The 19,967-nt window shown below is 40.9% G+C and overlaps 1 protein-coding gene across 5 annotated transcripts in view; it reads right to left on the minus strand.

The window, feature by feature from the left end:
• Positions 1 to 815: 815 nt before the first annotated feature.
• HNF1B (HNF1 homeobox B) overlaps positions 816 to 19,967 on the minus strand; it is an 81,012-nt gene continuing 61,860 nt past the window's right edge. For 2 of the 5 annotated variants that reach the window (XM_074188880.1, XM_074188878.1), the window contains exons 7-9: positions 18,287 to 18,481; positions 14,575 to 14,702; positions 1,875 to 1,974 (exon numbers count right to left, since the gene is read on the minus strand). In XM_074188880.1, coding sequence (XP_074044981.1) covers positions 1,954 to 1,974; positions 14,575 to 14,702; positions 18,287 to 18,481 — 344 coding nt within the window. In that variant the 3' untranslated portion in view covers positions 1,875 to 1,953. Of the gene's footprint in view, positions 1,975 to 14,574; positions 14,703 to 18,286; positions 18,482 to 19,967 lie in introns of all 5 variants that reach the window. The other 3 variants (XM_074188879.1, XM_074188882.1, XM_074188881.1) reach the window with 3 other exon arrangements.

Here is a 19,967-nt window from a genome sequence, read left to right on the forward strand (position 1 = left end):
GCTTGTCTCTTGGTCTGTTTTCTGTTAGCATGCCTACCAAGGAGGGGTCAAAGGAAGGATGAGAAACACAAATAAACCTCTTTTCCTCCTTATTAGAAACCCTGGGTAAAGCTTGTTGGTTTGATGAAATTTTTCAATTATCTATGGAATCATATAATCTAGACTCAGAAAGGACTTCTGAGGTCAAAATTACTCATCCTACAGATGAGGCTCAGGGAAATTTAACAACCTGTAAAAAAGTCGTCCAATTAGGGCAAGCAAGATTTGAGTTCAGGACTCTAGAATTATTGTTCTTTCTACCATCCCAAAATGGCTTACTAGGTTTTGTTTTGTTTTTCTGTCTTCCTGTGAATCCAAATTAGAAAAATTGGCTCTATTTACTTTGGAAGGTTCATTTCCTGCCTTCTATTTGTGTGACTGCTCCTGGGACATGGTGGAGAAAGAAGAGGGGTTAACTTAGGCACCCCTGCTAGGAACTCTTGGCAATGCCTCATTGCACTGGCCAGACCCCCCTCAGAGCTGCTGCCAGAGCTCGACTGTGGGAACAAAATCTTCATTAGCCATAAGGCCAGTGGCTAAAACAATGTAAACATGACTCAGAGAACCCATACCTAAAGATGGAACATCTCAGAGAACCACCTCCCTCCCACCCCTCCATGGCCCATGTGGCACACCAATTAGTTCAAAACCATTTTTTAAAATGTTTAAATTCCCAGTAGAGATCAGGGCAGGGGAAGAGGAATGGACAGTAAGCATTGAATGACACCAGGACCAGGGAGCTTCAAGGTCAGATGTGGAGACGCTTTGGGCAAGTATTCATTAAGATAACATGTTTTAATGGGAGACTTTGAAAAGTCAGCTTTTGCTTTTGAGATCCAACATCCAGTTCCTTCACCATCCTGTTTCTTGGGGTTCATGACTCAAAACCCCAATCCCTGCAAGGACTTGCAGTTTTGTACTCTGAACCTAACTAGGCCAAGCCCTTCCTGGGACCTGGTTAGGTGACTTTCAGTCAGGTGACTTGTCACCTGTAGTCACACAAAGAATCACTCAATCATCTCTGGGAGATCAAAGAGAAGAAAGAGGGAGGGCCCTCTGGAATCTCATAGCACCCCTAAGCCCAGGTTTGGGCTATTCTCTGATGGGAGTGATTAAAAACCAAAAGAAAAACAAAAAAACCTTGGTTTTGACCTTAACAATGAAAATTAAAATACCATCCAATGTTATGTACAGGGAATGTTGGGGGGGAGGGGTAGAGCCCGAAGGGAATTGCACTTGATTACAGTAGTTTATAGTTTACAACCATTGGACACACTTAGTTCTTTAAAAGAAATCTCGGAATCATTTCGGGGTGGGGTGGGGAGAGGGACTCTGCAGATATTTACAATGTTTGGCTCAGTTCAACAGCTTCCTCCTCTTGAAACCTCAGTAACAGATTCAAGTTTTTGGTTTTGTTTTTCCCTTAGTTTGTTCGATGAAGGACCATAACTTAAAAGACATTGGGGGGCAATTCATGGTTCTCTTCTGCAGCCTCAACTTGACTTGGAGCAAGCAGCTCTTCCAGTCTTCTTCCTCTTTTTCCATCATTGCTAGAATGAATGTGAATACTTAGCATCTTTGTGATGCATGGACCACAATACTGCAGGGAAGGAAAGTAACATCCCAGCTTCTGGCAGGGGACAGTCTCTTGTCAGAGCCCCCACCCCCCATACTCTCCCCCAAAACTCCCACAACAAAGGATCGGGTGGACTAGACCAAAGGCCAAGCCTTGGAAGGAGAAAAGGAAAGAGAAATTGGTCCGAGAGACACGGAAGAGACGTCAGGTCCTCTCAATGATGTCCATCATCTCACTGTACTTCTCCATAACAGCAGCCCTGGTGCCATTGGTTAGCTGGGTGATGGTGTGAAAATAGGGTCCTTGTTGATGTGCACAGAGAATGTGAAAGGTGGGTATCACCAGGCTTGCAGAGGACACTGGAGAGAGAAAAGAGAGGAAATAATGTCAACAAAGGAACATGGATTCCATTAGAGTGAGACTTTCCAACGCACTCTTGAAAAACTAACCATTTATCCCTAAATTCAAAGTTGGAAGGGTTGGTTCAATGCACTCATTATACAAATAAAGAATCTGAGGCTCAAGGAGACATTAAGTCATTTAAAGGTCACCCAGGGAATACTCTTCAGAGAAGGAATTGGAACCCAGATCCTCTATCTATAAATATTAAGTGCCTCCCATATGATAGATTTCTTTAGAACAGACACTGACACGGATGTCATGAAAAACTGAGAAAATAAATTCTGGAATATGAATGTAACAGGCAGCAAGTCAGGGTGAACCCAGAAGCCATCCTCCGAGACAGGAAGCTCTGGGATCAGATCCTGTTATTGACACATATGGATCTGGTGACCATGGGCAAGTCATTTGACTCTTAGTGATTTAGACAATTCTCAAAGGCCATGAGTTACAGAGATGGTGCCAACCTACACTGATAGGGCTTTCTCATCTGGGAACTTAGGACATTATCCACATAATTCCCCTGCTGATGTGTTAGGTATCAAAGATAAAAAGACCAAAATAACAACAACAACAATAATAATAATAATAATATCTCCTGAACTCAGAGAGCTTACTTCTGCTAGAATCAATCAATCATCAAGCACTTATGGGTAGTCTACCGTGCGTGTAAACCAGACTTCTGGGAAGCAAGGAGACAAGACGGAAAATCAAGAACCGGACAACTCCTCACCATTTTCATTGGTTGATAGGCACTTTAAAATACTTATTACTCAACTGAACTTTTTATCCTGTTGTATGGCTTCTTTTCCATCTACAATGCTCAAGAGATTCAATGTTGGGACTAAGTGTAGGGTAGGCCTCATCTTTTAGAGATCCGTCCATAGTAGGGTTGGCACACCTCTACCTTGACCCTTCCTGTTTCAGTTTTGTTCCAACCCTTTCTGGAAACCTCAGCATGGGCACAGAAGAGGGTCCCTTAAGCCAGATTCTCTCTTCAAGAGAAATTTTTGGCGTCAACTGGGAAGGGTCAAGAAAGAAAGAAGGACATGGCTTCTATAACTTGACTGTGGGGAGATCAGAATCATAAACGACAATCACTAAAAAAGCCCCCATCCTTGTCCTAGTCCTAGGAAGCATCATCCTCCCTTGTTAGAAGATTTTGATCAGGGAATACCCTTCCTCTCCCTTTCCATGATGTCCTTTTTTGCCTACTTCATCACTCCCCAAAGCAACATAGCACAATGCATATTCAGGAAGAACCAGGATCAAGTCTTGCCATTGACCCATCCTGGCTATGTCTCCCTAGATGGATCACTTGACTTCTCTGGCTAAGCTACAGAGCAAGTGCTATCTGCATTGGTGCAATGAGTTTCTTCACTGGGATTTCCCTATGCTTATGAAATCCTAGATATGGATTAAAAAAAAATCTGATTGTTAGTCTGTCTCCATCTTTGCTTCCTGACTTGAGTTTCTCCTAAGGGTACTGTTCAGCTTGAGGCCTAATGGTTTCTTCTCCCAAGGATTCATGGAGGCCCCCTAACAGGGATTACTAATCTTCATAGGGCAAATTTCAACTCCCCTTCATTCCAAATACTCTGTTGAGGAGGGAGCAAGTCTCTTGACTCATTTTTCCTCTTTAAAAGAAAATCTCATTTTTATAGGGTTTTTTTTTTCCAATTTGATTTTTTGGGGGTAGGATGAGGGTAGGGAATGAACAAACATTTATGAAACAGCTAAAATTTTACATTTGTGCTAATCATTTTACAAAGATTATCTCATTTGATCTTCACAACAACTCTGCATGGTAGATACTTTTATTCTCCTCATTTTACAGTTGAGGAACCAAAGTCAGAAAGAGGTTAAGTGATTTGTCTGGGATGGGGCAGGTGCTAGATGTCTGAGGCTAGATTTTAACTCTGTTATTCCTGACTATAGACTCAATGCCAGTAGCTGCTCATCGTGTTAATCCTCAAATATATCTTTCTTACACTTAGATCTAGAAGAAAAAGGAAAAATAAAAGCAGTTCAGCAAAATCAACCAACACACTAATTCTGACAATAGCATGCAGATCCACACCCATAGTCATTCACCTCTACTAAGAAGGTAGGGACCACCTCACTTGTTGCGGAAAGGGAGTTAGGATGAACAACTGTAGGAAAAAGTTGGGTTGTAGTCCTTTCAAATTCCTTAGGTCTTAAGCCTGGGCCTCTGGAATGCCCGTCTCTTCATTCTCCCTTTCTATCCTCCCTCCATACTCCATACTCCATTCTCCCCTACGAGTTCATCAAGATTTTTTTTTCTCCAATTTTCAGATTTTAGGTGTAGGGGAAGAAAATGGCTTGTGACCTTGCAGAATTCAATAGGAGAGCAAACACCAGGGGTAGATAAGGAGACGCCAGAAAGATTCTATGACCTGTCATTAGGGATGGGCCTCCCAGCTATCAAATGTTTGCTGACATTATAAAATGGCAGCAGGGCCCTAAATGTTGTCAAAGGAACCGAAGTTATTTGCCTCCCCTCCAAGTCTAAACAAAAACATCTGATAAGGAACACACTGTATTCCCAAGAAAATTGAAGGTCTGGCCCCAAGAGGTCCTTGGTGGGTTTCAGAAGGGAGATTTCAGGCCTGGCTAGATAGGGAATCATTCATCATGCATAAGGACCAACATGGGGAAGGAAGGAGCAGCCAAGGAAATTCTAATGCTAGAGATCAGTCATATATCCTGTGGTGGGCAAGGAGGGGGAATTTAAGAACCATGTGACTAAATGTGCCACCTTCCTCCTCTTCAGAAAGATATAGGGGAAAGAAAGCCACTAAAAACCAGAAGGATTGAGACTGTAGCAGAAATTCTGACTCTTTAGTCAGAGAAGATGGATTCAGATGCCTTCTCAAATAATTTCTGTGGGAGACAGTTTTCTCATTTGTAAAATGAGAGGATTGTATTTGATGACTGCTAAGGTCCCTCAATCTAGGACCCTATAATTTTTGGCTCCACATGAGGGTATGTGTGTGTTATAGCAAGAGTCTGCAAAATGCTAGGGATTTATGATGTAGACTTTCCAGATCCATTTTCAGCATCTCTGATAATTGACTTGTTCATGGAGACATTCTCTTGACCTCCCCATAAACTGGGAAGTGAAGTGGATTTGGGCAGTGGCAGCAGCTGGATAAGAATCCAAAGACAAACCAAAGAGCCAATGTGTGGCCTGCCCGTACTTGTTGGCTCAGGTCACCTCTTGCTGAAAGAGTCTATTTCCAGTCTGGCAGGAGAGTGTTTCCAAGGAACCTGAATGGGAAACTGTTCTGATGGCAATTCATGTGTGTGTGTGTGTCTTTTCTGATGCTTTCTGAAGGCTAAGAATAATGAAGAATAAACTAAGAAGATTCCCTTCTACCATTTGGGTAACCTCAGCTAAGTCACCTTTTCTCCTGGTCCTCAGTTTCCTCATCTGTAAAATAAGGAGTTTGGGATAGATTATCTCTAAGCTCCTTTCTAGAGCTGTGTCCTATGATTCTATTATCTGAACAACATAACTCACATTCAAGGCTCCCAAACACTGACCTTGGAAATATGTCTATTTTCTCCATGCGGGATTTGGGTTTGAGCCAGTAGGATTAGATGGAGTCAGGAAATCACAGATTTAGAGCCTTAGAGCAGGAATCTCCCTCAGAGGTCTCCTGGCCTAATGATTCATCATACAGATGAAGAAACTGAGGCATGAGAAGTTAAAAAAAGGTTGTAAAGTATCAAAGGTGGGTCTCAAACTCAGTTTCTCCATATAACCAGTTCTCTTTCCACTGTACCATGTTGCCTATTGGAGTAATGATACATCTTTCTTAAAGATCATCTCAAGGCTATTCTTGGCCTTCAGAAGGCCCATCAAATACCCCTTCCTCTTATGGGCTCCCCCTCTACCACTCTGAACTTTCCTTCAAGTTGGCAGATGGATCTGAATTAGATTGGAAGAAGGAGGAATGGGAGATGGGAAAAGGCAGGATGGTACCACAAATAAGTACCTTGAACTGAGAGGTTCTGTGGTATCTAGAAATAGATACCCCCCAGGAATGCTCCTTCTGACCTCCCTAAAAGGACAATGGGGTCTGGGCCTAGGCTCTTGAAGAGAGACCTAAACTCTTTGTTCTCTCTTGAATCTGGGAGGAGGGGGAGTGGTGTCTTGGACCCTTGTAAACTATGAAATGGCCTGGTTGGTTTTAGAGAGGGCCTCTCTAGCCAGAGCCCAAACTGCCCACATTCTCATCTATATTATATATGTTTAATGGTTTGGGGATATCAAGTACAAGGCAGATCAGTTCTGATCTGAATCAGAAATATTTCACAAAATAAAAAAAAAGTACAATCAAACACAGATTATGTTACATTTTACAACTAAGTCAATATGAATCAGACAAAAATATTCTTAGGAAATATTTAACAAACTAAATAAAAATATGATAAAATAGATAATATTACATTTTAAAACTAAGTCAATATAGAGCTCACAGGGATCCATATGTGTAAATAAATAGCCCCAGTTTCTAACTGAACTTGATGTCACTATCCTAGTCTAATGCCCTCATTTTACCAAGTGAGGAAACTGAGGCCTAGGAAAAAGGAATATCTATCCAATCCAGGTTCATAGAGAATGGAACCTAGGTCTTGTAGTCCTTTTCACAGACTATAAGCTACTTGAGGGCAGGGGTTGTGTCTTTTTTATTTCTACATCTTTCTTAGGGACCAGCACAAGTCTGTGTACACCACAAGCATTTTATAAATGTTAAATGAGTGAATGACTTTGTAAGCATGGAAGTTGATATCCTGAGAACTTTTAAAAGAAAAATATTATTTGGACCAACTATAGTCTAAATATCACTTTCAGTCACAAGAGTCTAATATCTAATTAGACTAAAGACATATTTAGAAAGAAAACTTTGGTCATGTATTTAGAGTTGGAAGGGACCTCAGAAGACCATCTAGATAATGGTTTATCTAGTCCAAACCCCTTAAGAGGAAACTGAGACCCAGATTAAGAGATTTATCCAAGGTTACATAGATAATTTCAGAGGCTAAGGTATAGAGCCATAGGTGTAGGAACCTCAGATGCCATTTTATAAATGTGGAAATTGGCCAAGAAAGTTTAAGTAACTTGCCCAGATTCACACAGAGAGTAAGCAGACAAGACAAGATTTGGATCCAGTTCTTTCAGATTCTACGTCATTCCATCATGATGCCTTTTAGTTAGTCTGTAGAGAAATCTCTCTCTAAAAGAGTGTGTCATAGTGGCTAGACCACTGGACTTATACCTAGGAGACCTGGGTTTCATTCCTATACTTAAAGACATGACCCTAGGCAAGTCACTTGAACTTCAATTTTCTTATCTGTAAAAATTACAATAAGTTTAATTTACCAAACAATTAAAAAGGAAAATATTTTTTCAAAATCTTTATATGTTTAAATATTGATCATTATTCAAAAGGAATGTAGTCATGAGGAATATCAGTAAAAAAGCAGAATTGATACCCAAACATTTTTAGGAAATTAAAGAGAATCAGAGAATATATTTGCCTTTTAAGACTCTTCATAGCTTGTTCTTTATCTCTCTCTCTCTCTCTTTAACTAAATTCTATCTTCTCTTTTTCTCTCTCTTCCAGAGATTTTCCCCTCCCTCTCCCTTTTTTCCTCCTTCCCTCCTTCCTCATCTTCCTCTCTTCCTTTCCTCAATCCCTTCCTTCCTCCCTTTCTTCTATCCCCTGCGTCTTCCTCTCCCTCTCTTGAAGCTGCTCCATTATCTGAGCCAATTGGCCCCTCCTTTAGCACTCTCATAGCCCCCTGTTCTCAGGGCCTCCTCAAATTGGTGCCAGGCAGTGCAGTTACCCAAAGGGCTCTAGCCCTACATACAATCTGCCATCTCAGCCTTCCCAGTCAAGGGATTACAGGTGTGGCCTACTCTACCCAGATCCCAAGGAGGACAAAATAATTAGTTATTCTATGGCAGTTTCTTCATTCTCTCTCTTCCTGATGGCTTGAGAAGACTTCTTTAGAAGAGGGACTACTGAGGAAAGACTGGCTCATAACTTTTTCCATCATCTTGAAAAGAAAAAGGATTTCTAAACTGTCCAAATCATAATAGTTATTGATGGCATCAATAACTATTATGATTTGGACAGTTTAGAAATTCAGATTTAAACATTCATTTCAGGAAAAAAATAAAAACAAAACAATTCCTGAAGAAAGTGAAGCCCAACTCTTCCAAGGGCTTCTTGGCTTACACAGATTGGATAAAAGCAATGTCCTGGGTTTCTTTAAGAATCATCTTATCACCAAAGACCTTTAATTAAAAAAAACATTCTTATTATGTAATTTTACTACCTCTTATAATTTATTCTTTTTCCTTAAGGATATGATTTCTCTCATCACATTCAGCTTAGATCCATGTATCCCATGGAAACAATGTAAGACTAACCGAGTGCCTTCTGTGGGGGTTTGGGGAGAGGGAAGTGAGAGTAAGGAATAAATTGTAAAATTCAAAATAAATAAATTTAAAAAAGAATCATCTTGCCTATATAATTTTAATAGCTAGCATTTCTTTTTTATTAGAGGAATAGATAGAAAGTCTGAGGACAAATAACTATTCAGCTATTTTTCTTTTCTACTTAATGTTCTGTAAACTGTTGTGTGTTTGGGTAAAAAATGGCTTCCTTTTGTAATTGAATAAGAAAACTGGGATTTAACTCATCATCTGTGGACTCACTGAAAGCATCTTTGGAATAGTAGGAATACTATCTCATTCATCTCCCACATGATTTTAATTTCTTCCAATCTTGTTCAATAAACCCCTGATAATAAAAATTAGACAAGTTGTAAAATAGGGAGATGCATTCTGACAATTCTTCTCTGTTGTGATGGAAGAGATTCAATAGGGTCAGGCCAAGAAGGGATGGTGAAGTCCTCCATATATTCCAGTTTGTGGTTAATATTTTGTTGACTGTATCCAGCTCCAACATATTGCAGAGTTTCTGGAAGAGATCTGTAATTGCTCAAAGGAGTTTGATCTGACCATCCACAGTAGAAAAACCAAATAGGTGAAGAATGTCCAGATTTCAACACACACACACATCTGAATGGACACCTGATATAGCTTGTCCAACAGTATGTTTATCTGAAACAGGTAGTATAGGTGAACAATGAGTTCAGCCCAAAGTTGAAAAGGAAAAAGAAAATAGGCTAAATAGCTTTTGGGAAATTGCAAAACATTGACCCCAGGCTTCTCATAAGAGCCAAGACTCAAGTTTTTTAATACAAATATTTTAGAGACATTGCTATTTGACAACAAATAACAGTAACTCCTAAGAACTAAAACTGAGCAACACAGAGAACAAGGGAAAGGTACATGGTGGATGTGAGCAGGCTGCAAAACACAGCTCTTGGGTAATTCCAAAGAAAAATGGGCATAAAGAATAATAGGATAAGAAGACAAGATAACTTAGTCATGAAATGAGAGAGAGAGAGAGAGAGAGAGAGAGAGAGAGAGATGATGGGTGGATGAGCAGAGCACTCCACCACTACCCTCATGATCTTAACAGAAAATGAGGAACTCCTTTCAGTATTTTAGATGTCCCCCATGTAGTAAACTTTTCAGAGATCACAGACAAGAGGAGACAGACCAGAAGAAAAGGCCTAGATGGATTGCAATAAATGCATCACTGAAAGGAAGTCCTGAATCTGTGACAAAACCAATCTAGGAATATTTCCGTAGAGGTAGATAAAATGGTGGCTTTTGTAATGGAATAAGTAGATTGGGATGTTGGTTCATCTTCTGTTGATTCTGAAAGGATTGGAGGGTTCCAATAGACAAGATGACATGGCTGTGGTGGACCTCATTCACAGGGTTTAATGTCTTCTATATTTTCACAACTCTTTCTCCAGTGTAATGTCTGGTTTGACCATATCTATTTGAAATATTATTAAAGTTTTACAGCCCAGGGTGGCTGCAGACATCTGTCTATGATGACACTTTGACTCTAGTAAGATTTATTTGCTGGATTCTCAAAAATATTTAGGATTTGGTATCTGTAGAATGGGAATATGTCATCTGTTATTTGATAAAGGAAACAGTTTCAAAAATATTACCTTTCTCAAATTTCAAGTGGGAGCAACCTGGTCCTAAGTCACTATGAATAAGTCTCTCTTTCATGTTGTCGTCATTGTGGTAATATAGCGACATAATGCTATAGAGGATAAATAAGTTAACCTTGGAGCCAGAAAAAAACTTGAGCTCAAGTCCCACCTTTGACATAAACTGGTTGTATGTGACTGGACAAGTCACTTCATTTCCCTAGGCCTGTTTCCTCATCTGAAAATGAGAGAGTTGGGCCAGATGGTCTCTATGGTTTCTCCAGCTCTAGGTCTAGGATCCTATGATACTGACTGGATTGGTTATGCCCCAGATTCAGGACTTCCCTTCAGTGATGCATATTTTGCAACCCATCCAGGCTTCCTCTTCTGATGCGCCTCCTCTTGTTCATGACCTCTAAAAAGTTTATTATATGGGATACATCCAACATACTGAAGGGAGTTCCTCATTTAAGATGGAGGTGACACTAATGGGGCAAGGGGGAATCTGGAAGGTCTCATCCAGGAGGTGACACCTAAGCTATATTCTGGAGGAAGCAGCAGATACTTTAAGGAGAAGAGAAAGGAATTTTATTCTAGACATGGAAGTCACAAGCAGCAAATAACTAGTGGGAAAGGGAGACTATGGTGCAAAGTGGGTGAAGAGTGTATGTATATGTGGCAGTTGTGAAAAGGAAGGTGAGAACCAGATGGTGGTGGGGTTCAAATGCTAAGCTGAGAATATTATATTTTACCTCAGAGGCAAAAGGGAGCCCCTGAAGATCCTTGAGGGGAACTTCCCAAAGGCAGCATACTTTACAGATTTTATATCTACTACTGATCTTGACACTAAAACCAACAATGTAATGATGATGACATTAATAATCATATTGGCAAGTGCTTTTAAAATGAGTAATGAGGGCAGCTAGGAGAACCAGTGGATAGAGTACTGGCCCTGGGGTCAGGATCTGTGTTCAAATTTGACCTCAGGGGCAGCTAGGTGGCATAGTGGATAAAGCACCAGCCCTGTAGTCAGAAGTACCTAGGTTCAAATCTGGTCTCAGACACTTAATAGCAAGCCACTTAACCCCATTTGCCTTGCAAAAACCTAAAAAATAAAGAATAAAAATAAAAAATAAAAAAAAAACAAATTTGACCTCAGACCTTACTAGATGTGTGAGCCTAGGCAAGTCACTTAACCTCAATTGCTTCCAAATAACAGAGACAGCCAGATAAATAGATGGTTGGATAAATAAATGAATGAATAGATAAATAAAGAAAAAGAAAAAAGAAATGGATGAATGAATGAATGAATTCGGCAAAGGAAGGCATTACTGAAGGGAAAGCATCTGAGGTTGTTTTGGGGGTAAGAGGTGGTCTACAGTATCTAATAGGGAAAATTAGATCATTGCTGTTGGACCAGCTCAGCCCTTCAAGGCCAGCTAGTCACCTTGTCCAGTGGAGGGGAGAAGCCATTTTGGGATTGATGACCATCTCTCCCAGGGTGCATCTCAGAGTATTTTGATTAAGAGAACATTTCCTGGATTTAGAGGACATGTTTCAACAAGCAAGCATCAAAGTCAACTCAGGGAAGACAGAATAATTAATCACAGACCAGGCCAGGGCTGACCAATTGGCAGATGGACCGATAAGATCTTTCAAAGGAAGCAGTATACCCGAGGAGAGTGGCTGCACCTGGTTGCCCCTGGGATTGAGATTTGTGAGCAGAGATAAATGTTTTCCCTGCATACTACAAAGGGTGGGAGATTGCCCATGAGTCAGAGGGCAAGGGGATTGGGAGACATGCATTCACCTTGTAGTAAGTGAGAGAAGAGTGGCAACTCAGGTCTCTCGCGTGCTCTCTCTCTCTTTCAGACAGACAGACAGACACACACACACACACCTCACACGAAGAGCAGGTGATGAAGTATGGCCTGACTGTGTGGGTAGCAGGGGTGGATCAGAATGATAGTTCTGGTCATAATAGTAGGTTCACTCTGAGATCTTTTTAAAAAATAGACATCTGCCAAAGAATCTTTAGATTAGAGTTGAGTGGAGGGGAGACTTTTGAGATCATCTGCCCAACCCCATCATTTGACAGATGAGAAAAATATGTCCCAGAGAGGATGGGTAAGGCAGCTTGGTATAGTGGGAAGAGCCCTGCACCTGTAGCCAGCAAACACCTGGGTTCAAATCCTGCTTCTGACACTTCTGAGCCGTATGACCATGGACAAGAAATTTCAACTCTCAACCTATTTCTGTATGCACAAAATGGAAATATTTTAGAAGCTAGCTCTTTGAAGCCATGACTGTTTTTGTCTCTGTATCATTCCTGATGCTTCACTGGCACAGTTTAAAAAATGTTTGATGAATGGTTGCTTGATTGAGCCTTTATTAAATGTCTGCTGTATAGCAGACACTATACAACCATAGGAGATAAAAAGATAGAAATGGAACAGTAACAACCTTTATTCTATTGTAAGGACCTGTCTCATAAACTTGTGGGGATAAAATAAACTAATATATGCAAAATGTTTGCAAACCTTGACATTGTATAAATAACAGTGTAGTTTTTTTAAAAAGTGATTTATCCAAGGTTACCCAGCTGGCAAAAAGCAAGTATAAGGGTTCATAGCCAGGGCCTCTGCTTCCCACAAGATCATGGATCCAAGCTACAAATTTTACAGATGAGGAAACTGAGTCCCAGTGAGGCTGAGTAACTCACTCAAGATCCCACAGAGGCAGGATTTGAACCAGCTCCTCATACTCCAGAGCCAGCGTTCTCTCCACTGGGTCATGTTGTCTCCTGTGTTCTATTACATCATATGGTATGCTTTCCAGAGATCAAATGGAGGGGAAAAAAATAAACAAGTTAGCTAAGTATCATCATAAGCTGACAAAAAGTTCAAGGTTGCCTTCTTTTTAACTCATAATCAATAAAGGTCAAACAGTTCCCACACTACATGGAACCAGTTCCTCAAAAGGTCCTATTGATTGTTTTGGAACCACAGTCTCTGTCTAGATAGGTCTGTGTCTCTTTTGTCTAACGTTGAGTTTCCCAAATAAATCTGACAGTCCCTGGTACAGTTTTGGTCCCTGTCTTTTTCCTCTGTTACTCTTCTCTCTTCTTTCTTCTTCACCATAGAGTCAGGGATCAAACATGAGCCTACATAGCAGTACTCCCTCTCTCCTTCCATTTGCCACAGATCTATTTCTTGACTTCTTTTTCATATTTGTATATGACCCCCAGAAAGGTCAGGCAAGGAGAAAATCACACTCTGGCACAAGTTGCAACCTGGGTACTCCCCCCTCCAACATGGGGCATCCCTCTCAAGCACTCAGGACAACTTCTATTTAAGGGTCTATGTCAGTCTGGACCCAAGTGAGCCCAGTCGCTACTTGGGACCCTTTAACCATGGAGAAGCACCTACATTGAGTCTTCTCTACACTGGATTTGAGGTCAATTTGAGGGAAATCTTCAGGGATATTTCTATAAAGAAGAGATACGGACAATCTTCAGTTATGGATCCTAAGCTACACACCTGAAAGGGACCTTTAAGAAAATTAAGCCCATTTGTTAGAAGAAAAGACTAAGGGAAAGAGTTAAATGACTTGCCCACTGAGCTGTGAGCCCACAGAATTAGAGAGAGGGGACTGGTTAGCTGCACATGAAAACCCTACATAATCAATCGTGTAGTCCTCTAAGAAAACTTCTTTATCCCATTATGATGACTGACAATGAGTACCTGGGAGGTAGAACTAAGTACTTTGGGCTTAATTTCTCTCTTATTCTATCGCTCTAGACAGCATGGCATGTTGGATAGGGCAATGGCCTTGGAATTTAGTAGACCTGGCTTCAAATCCTGCATCAGATTTGTGTAGCCCTTGTCAAATCACTTAACCTCTGCCTGTTTTTTCATCTGAAGCTATATTTCTCCAACATGGCTCTGATTTCTAGAACAGTACCATCCATCCATCCATCCATCCATGACCTCAGTGAGTCTCTGATACTAAGTCCTATTTATAGCAAGCTCTACAGAGCTCTTTCTTCCTAACAGCCCAATGAGGTAGGAAGTAAAAATACTACCATCCCCATTTTACAAGTGAGAAAAAAAAAAGCTCAAAGAACAAAATGACTTGGTTATAGATCTAGTTAGAGATACACTTGAAACTGGAAGCCAGTTCATCAGCTTCCAGGCCCAGTGCTCATTCTTCTAGAAACTTGATACCAGGACACTAAGCATATGGTTAAAGCTTCCATCAAGTGAGAAAAGTAATAATAATAATAATAATAGCCAACATTTCCAAAATTCCTTTAGTTTGGAAAGCACTTTACATATATCTGGCAGCCCCTCTGCCATGACTTGGTTCTGTCCTAACCATCTTCCCTCCCCATCTGCAGCCCATAGACACACTCCCCAAACCCCAACCAGCCCCTGACATACCAGAATTACCTGTTTACTGGAAGACATGTTGGTGAGTGTACTAATACTACTGGTGTCTGTGACCACCATGGCGGATGGAAACCGGGAGGTGTGGGAATACTGGGGAGGTTCCTGCTTGTGCGCATACACTGGAGAGAAAGAGGATGACGAAAATCAGCAAACATAGTGATGTTTAAATAAATGGCAGGCACCCTCCTGTCAGTGTTACTGGGTAAGGGTGGCACCTGCAAAATAGCTCCCTAAAACTCCTCTTTTCTTTACAGGTAGGCCAGGGTCACAGGAAATGCTTCCAGGCTCCTGGTTTTCTACATTAATATCCAAGGGGAGGGGCAGCAATAGAGCAGTGAATAGAGCACCATTTGGAGTCAGGAGGACCTGAGTTCAAATCTGGCCTCAGATAATTACCTGGCTGTGTGACCTTGGGCAAGTCATTTAACCCCCTATTGCCTTGGAAAAAATAATCCAAGGGGAAACAAGTGAACAAATGGGTTAAGAAAAAGGAGCCTCAATAGCATAATGGTGCTTATGAAATCTCAGCTAATGCCAGTTGAATCCAATAAACACCTATTCACGTCTTACTAAGTACATTACAGCATATGATGGTACTTTTGTAAATACAAAGACAAAAATGAAAACAAAAAAAATCACAATTACCTGCCTTCTAGGAGCTTCCATTCTGGTGAATTATTATTTTTTTATTAGACTTTTGATTTCATTTGTATAGAAAATTCTTGATAAGGAAAACCCTCTTATAAAATAAGTCACAACCTGTTCTGCACTTTTAGGATTAGAGCTGCCTTGAGGCACTGAAGTTATGTGGTTTGTTCTGGATCATACAAACCTGTAAGTTATTGCGGAAGTGGAAGATTCTAGAAATGAAACATTAAAACGATGTCAAACTAGACATTACTTCTGTTACTTTTACTTCTCTGTGTCTCTCTGTGTCTTTCCATTTTTCTGTCCCTCTGTCTCTATCTCTCTTTGTCTCAGTCTCCATCTCTGTCTGTGTGTGTGTCTCCTCTCTCTTTAGGTGAGTAATAAATTTAAAAAGGAATTTGATATAAAAACAAAATTTTAGCAATAAAAATTAAAATTTAAAAATGTGTGAGCTAAACTCTTAGAAACTTAAAAGTCATTAATGGTCTTGGAAAAAAAACAGTCATTCTTCCCATTTAAGGGGGGAGCATATTGGGGCAGAGTGTTGTATATTTTGTCAGATGAGGTTACTTCATCGAATATATATACTAATTTTTCTTTGTTACAAGGGAAAGTTTAATCTGAAAGAGGGAAGAGATTTTTTGTATTTGTTTTTGTTTTCTCTAGAAATAACTGTAGCTATGACAGGCATCCTTGGCACTTTTTTTTTTTAATCTATGAGCTAGTTTATACTTGAAAAGGGGCCTCATGGAATGGCTCACTGTGTCCAATAAGGGGTGTCTGGTCTTGACATTCTAGAGAAGGCTGGTAGTCACAGTCCTACTTGAAACCATGCCAGTCTTGGGCCTGGTCACTTGGGAGGTCAACCCCAGGCTTGGACTGGAGGGGGGTAGAGAGTAAGGTAAGAGCCACGTGAGTAGAGGCCATTAGGAGGAGCCCTGGTGAGTGAGGCTTAGGGCTCACATTCAGGCCATGGCAGATTCTGAGAAGTCATAAAAGTGTGATTGGAATGTGAGATGGGGATCACAAACCTGCTCCACAGATCTCTACAGAGACCAGGAACCATGAGGAGAGAGGCAGCTGAACTTGACTTTGCTCCCTCAGACCCCATGCCCCTGCCCCCAAATTGCCTAGGGAGGGGAAAGAAAATCTTTGGATCTAACTTACACTACTATGTGACCCTGTTTGCCTCAGTTTCCTCATTTGTAAAATGATCTAGAGAAGGAAATGGTAAACCAGTCCAGTATCTTTGCCAAGAAAACCCCAAAAATGGGGTCATGAAGAGTTGAACACAACTGAAAAATGACAGAACAAAAACAAATTCCTGCATGGTGGCTGGTTCCTAATTCCTCCCAGGAGGTCTGTTTATGTCCTTTTGGGAGATGTTTTATCTAAACTAGGGAACCTGGGACCTACTCCCTGTACTCTGAATGAGACCTGAATCTGGAACCACAACTGTGCCTGGACCTGCCTGAAGCATCTTCCTGGGATGCTGACAGAAGCCTAGGACCATCTCCTGGCAAGCCATCTGATGGGAGTCACGGGAGGAAGGTCAGGCTGAGCCTTCCTTTGGGGACAATTCAGAGGTGGAGAAAAGGAGAGTAGAAATTCCTTCCCGAAGCAGATTTTATCATTTCCTCCTGCTAGCCTTTCCCCCTAAGATACATCATGTTGCCTGGAGAAATGCAAAGGTAGGGAAGAGGGTCAGGGTCAGAGAGGATTCTGGAGGCCTCCTATACCCTCTGGCTTAAACTCATTATGGAAACCTTTCCCTATCCCTGCAATGGCTCCAGCTGGCCCTCCCAAATGCCCTTGTCTTTATTCATATCTAACCATTATAAAATATTCTGCATGTGCTAAAGGACCTTGAGGGTGGTGATTGTTTCATTCTTTGTAATGCCAGCACATTGATACCTGCTTTATTAATGCTTATTGATTGATGCACTTCCCAGAGTTGCCTTCCTGGGACCTTCCCCTTGGAAAGGAGAAAGGATGCTCCACATAAAAAAAAACTTGGATAGGACATTAGAGACCACCTAATCGAGGGGCTCTTAACCTCAGGGGCCATAAGCTTAATTATTTTAATATAGTGATAACTGTAATTCAATAAAATTGGTTTCCTTTGTAATCTTATGCATTCTGCTTTATTCATTTAAGAATATTATTCTGAGCTGTCTATAGGCCTCATCAGACCATGTAAGACCACCAAGACACATAAAAGGTTAAGAAAATCTGGTCTGATCCACCCCTGCCCCATTTCCATTCCCCAGGTCTTGGGGTTCCCACCATCTTCCTGCAATTACCTTGGAGATATAAATTTATATTTAAATATACACATGTTTATAGTCATATACCTGTAATATACAAACAGGTGACACTTATACATGTTTATATGTGCACAGGCAGTTTGTATTGTGTACATATGTGTATTGATTATAGATATATACACTATATAAATACAAATTTATATCTAAATATGTATACGTGTGTGTGTGTGTGTGTGTGTGTGTGTGTGTGTGTGTGTAGTTTCCTCCCCACTTCTTCAGTAGAATGTAAGTTGATTGATGGTAGGGAGTGTTTGTTTTTGTCTATTTTGTTCCACTATTGTTGTCCGCTATTAGTGTCTGTTATACAGTAGGTGCTCAATAAATGCTTAGTGAATGGAATTCAATTGAAAGAGGAAAATAAGGCCCAGAAAGAAGTACAGGCCCAAAGATACAGGGTTGGAAGCCTCAGAGGCCAAGTCTAACCACTTCATTTTACAGATAAAGGAAAATGAGACAGAGAGGTTGAATGATGTTTCATTATGTTATCTAATTTGAGGTTTCCTGACTCCAAGTTTAATTTCCTCTCCATTAAACTCAATCCTTCTAGGACTCACTCTGCTTTATCCAGTGGCCCAGATTGTATTAAATAAATCCTATTTTTTTACCTATGAAAGGAGGTGAGCATTATCTGTATTGGAACAGGTGAGTGACTACAACCTGGAAGAAGAGAGAATAAAAAGCCTTGCCAGGGTCCTGCCCACCCGCCCTCGCCTTGCCCGACTCCTTACTGTGGGAATTCTGGAGCTGAGTTACTGCTGCCATGAAAGGCTGTTGGGCCATGGGGTTTCCAGGGGGCTGCTGCAGGAGTGGCTGCTGATGAGGACTATGCAGCTGCGGGGGGAACTGGGCGGGCTGCAGGGCGGCCAAGCTGCCCGCCACACTGTTGATGACAGGGACGCTCTGGCCTTGGGACGTGTTGAGGCCTGTGGGAGCAAGAGAAGAGAGTGGAGAAGCCTTCGGACACAGGGACTCCAAGCTTAGTAGCTGCTCCCTCCCACTCACCAGAAGCTGGCAGCCACCACTGGGAAAGCTGGGCTGGGAGAAAGACGTCTGGGGACTGGGGAAAGACCCAGAGATGAAGGAGAGGAAGGTAGTAACAGAGAGATAAAGAGAAAAAAAGAAGAGAGTCACACCCAGAGAGAGACAGAATGGGGAGAGAGAGAGAGAGAGAGAGAGAGAGAGAGAGAGAGAGAGAGAGAGAATGTCATCTCTTCTTATGACAAAAAGGAAACCAGTTCAAGTCTTCCCAGGGCTCTCTGACACCTTTCCCTTGGATCATTTCTTATACAATACTATACTTATAAAATGCTATTTTATTACATTCATATACCAATATTTGTTCAGCCATTCTCTAATGATGAGCACCTTTATAGTTTCCAATTCTTTGTCACCACAAAGAAGACTGCTATAAATATTTATGTACATTAGAGTCTTTTCCCTCCTTTTTTTCAGTATCTTTTAAGTCTAAACCCAGTAGAAAGTCATATTATTGGTCAAAGTATCTGCTCAGTTTAGTCATCTTTAAGGCAATGACTATTACAATAATTTTATTTTTTGTTGTGTTTTTCTGGGTGGGAGGAAAAGAAAATAAATAATTACTAATTGAGAAAAATAGAATGTAATGTAAAAAAGAGAAAAAGAAAGTCAATTCTTTCCAAAAGTCCAGAAAGAGTAAATCAACCTGGGGATCCAGGATACAAGGAAAGGTCAACTTAGCTCCTAAAAGATGCTAGTCTCCATTCAACCGGCAGAGGGCAGGAATGTGAAGGAGCCCAATCTATTAAAAGTTACTCTTGTAACTGGAGAAATCTGAATATTCCTATCTGGTATGATGGGTTAAGTGTGTTGACCTGCTTTCCATCTATAATATAAAGTGAAGTAAGATGGTTCTGAGAGGCAGTTGTCTAAATTGAAGTTTCAGACAGAGAAAAGTTATAGTTAGAGAGTAAGACAGATGCCACAGAAGTAGGAGCTAGTATTAAATCAGAGTCCATCCTTACAAATGCTTGTACAGTACATTACTTTGTTCAATTACTGTGGATGTATACATAGTTCCCTTGACACTAAGGTGGCTATTGAAGATGGATCCTATTCCAACAAGACCTTTTTTCTGCTTCTGAATTTGGAGTCCCAAACTCCAAAATCAGTAAATTGAGAGATGTGTGTAACTTGGAGGAAATTGTTGGGGTTTAGAATAGGATACCATAGGAGGGGGGGTGGGGAGTGAGAGAAAGGAAGGTGGAGAAGGAGCAAGAAATACTAAGGCAGTATTTACACATTGTCAGGTAAGGGGTCCCTATATCAAGTGGATTTGCTTACTTGTTTTCTTTGTTATAACAGAGCAGTCAATCTGGGGCAGGAGCAAGGTTTTTGTCCATAAATAACTGAGGTGATGAAACCTCCTCTTCA

This window comes from Macrotis lagotis, chromosome 5, assembly GCF_037893015.1.
Source record: "Macrotis lagotis isolate mMagLag1 chromosome 5, bilby.v1.9.chrom.fasta, whole genome shotgun sequence".
NCBI classification, from domain to species: Eukaryota; Metazoa; Chordata; class Mammalia; order Peramelemorphia; family Peramelidae; genus Macrotis; species Macrotis lagotis.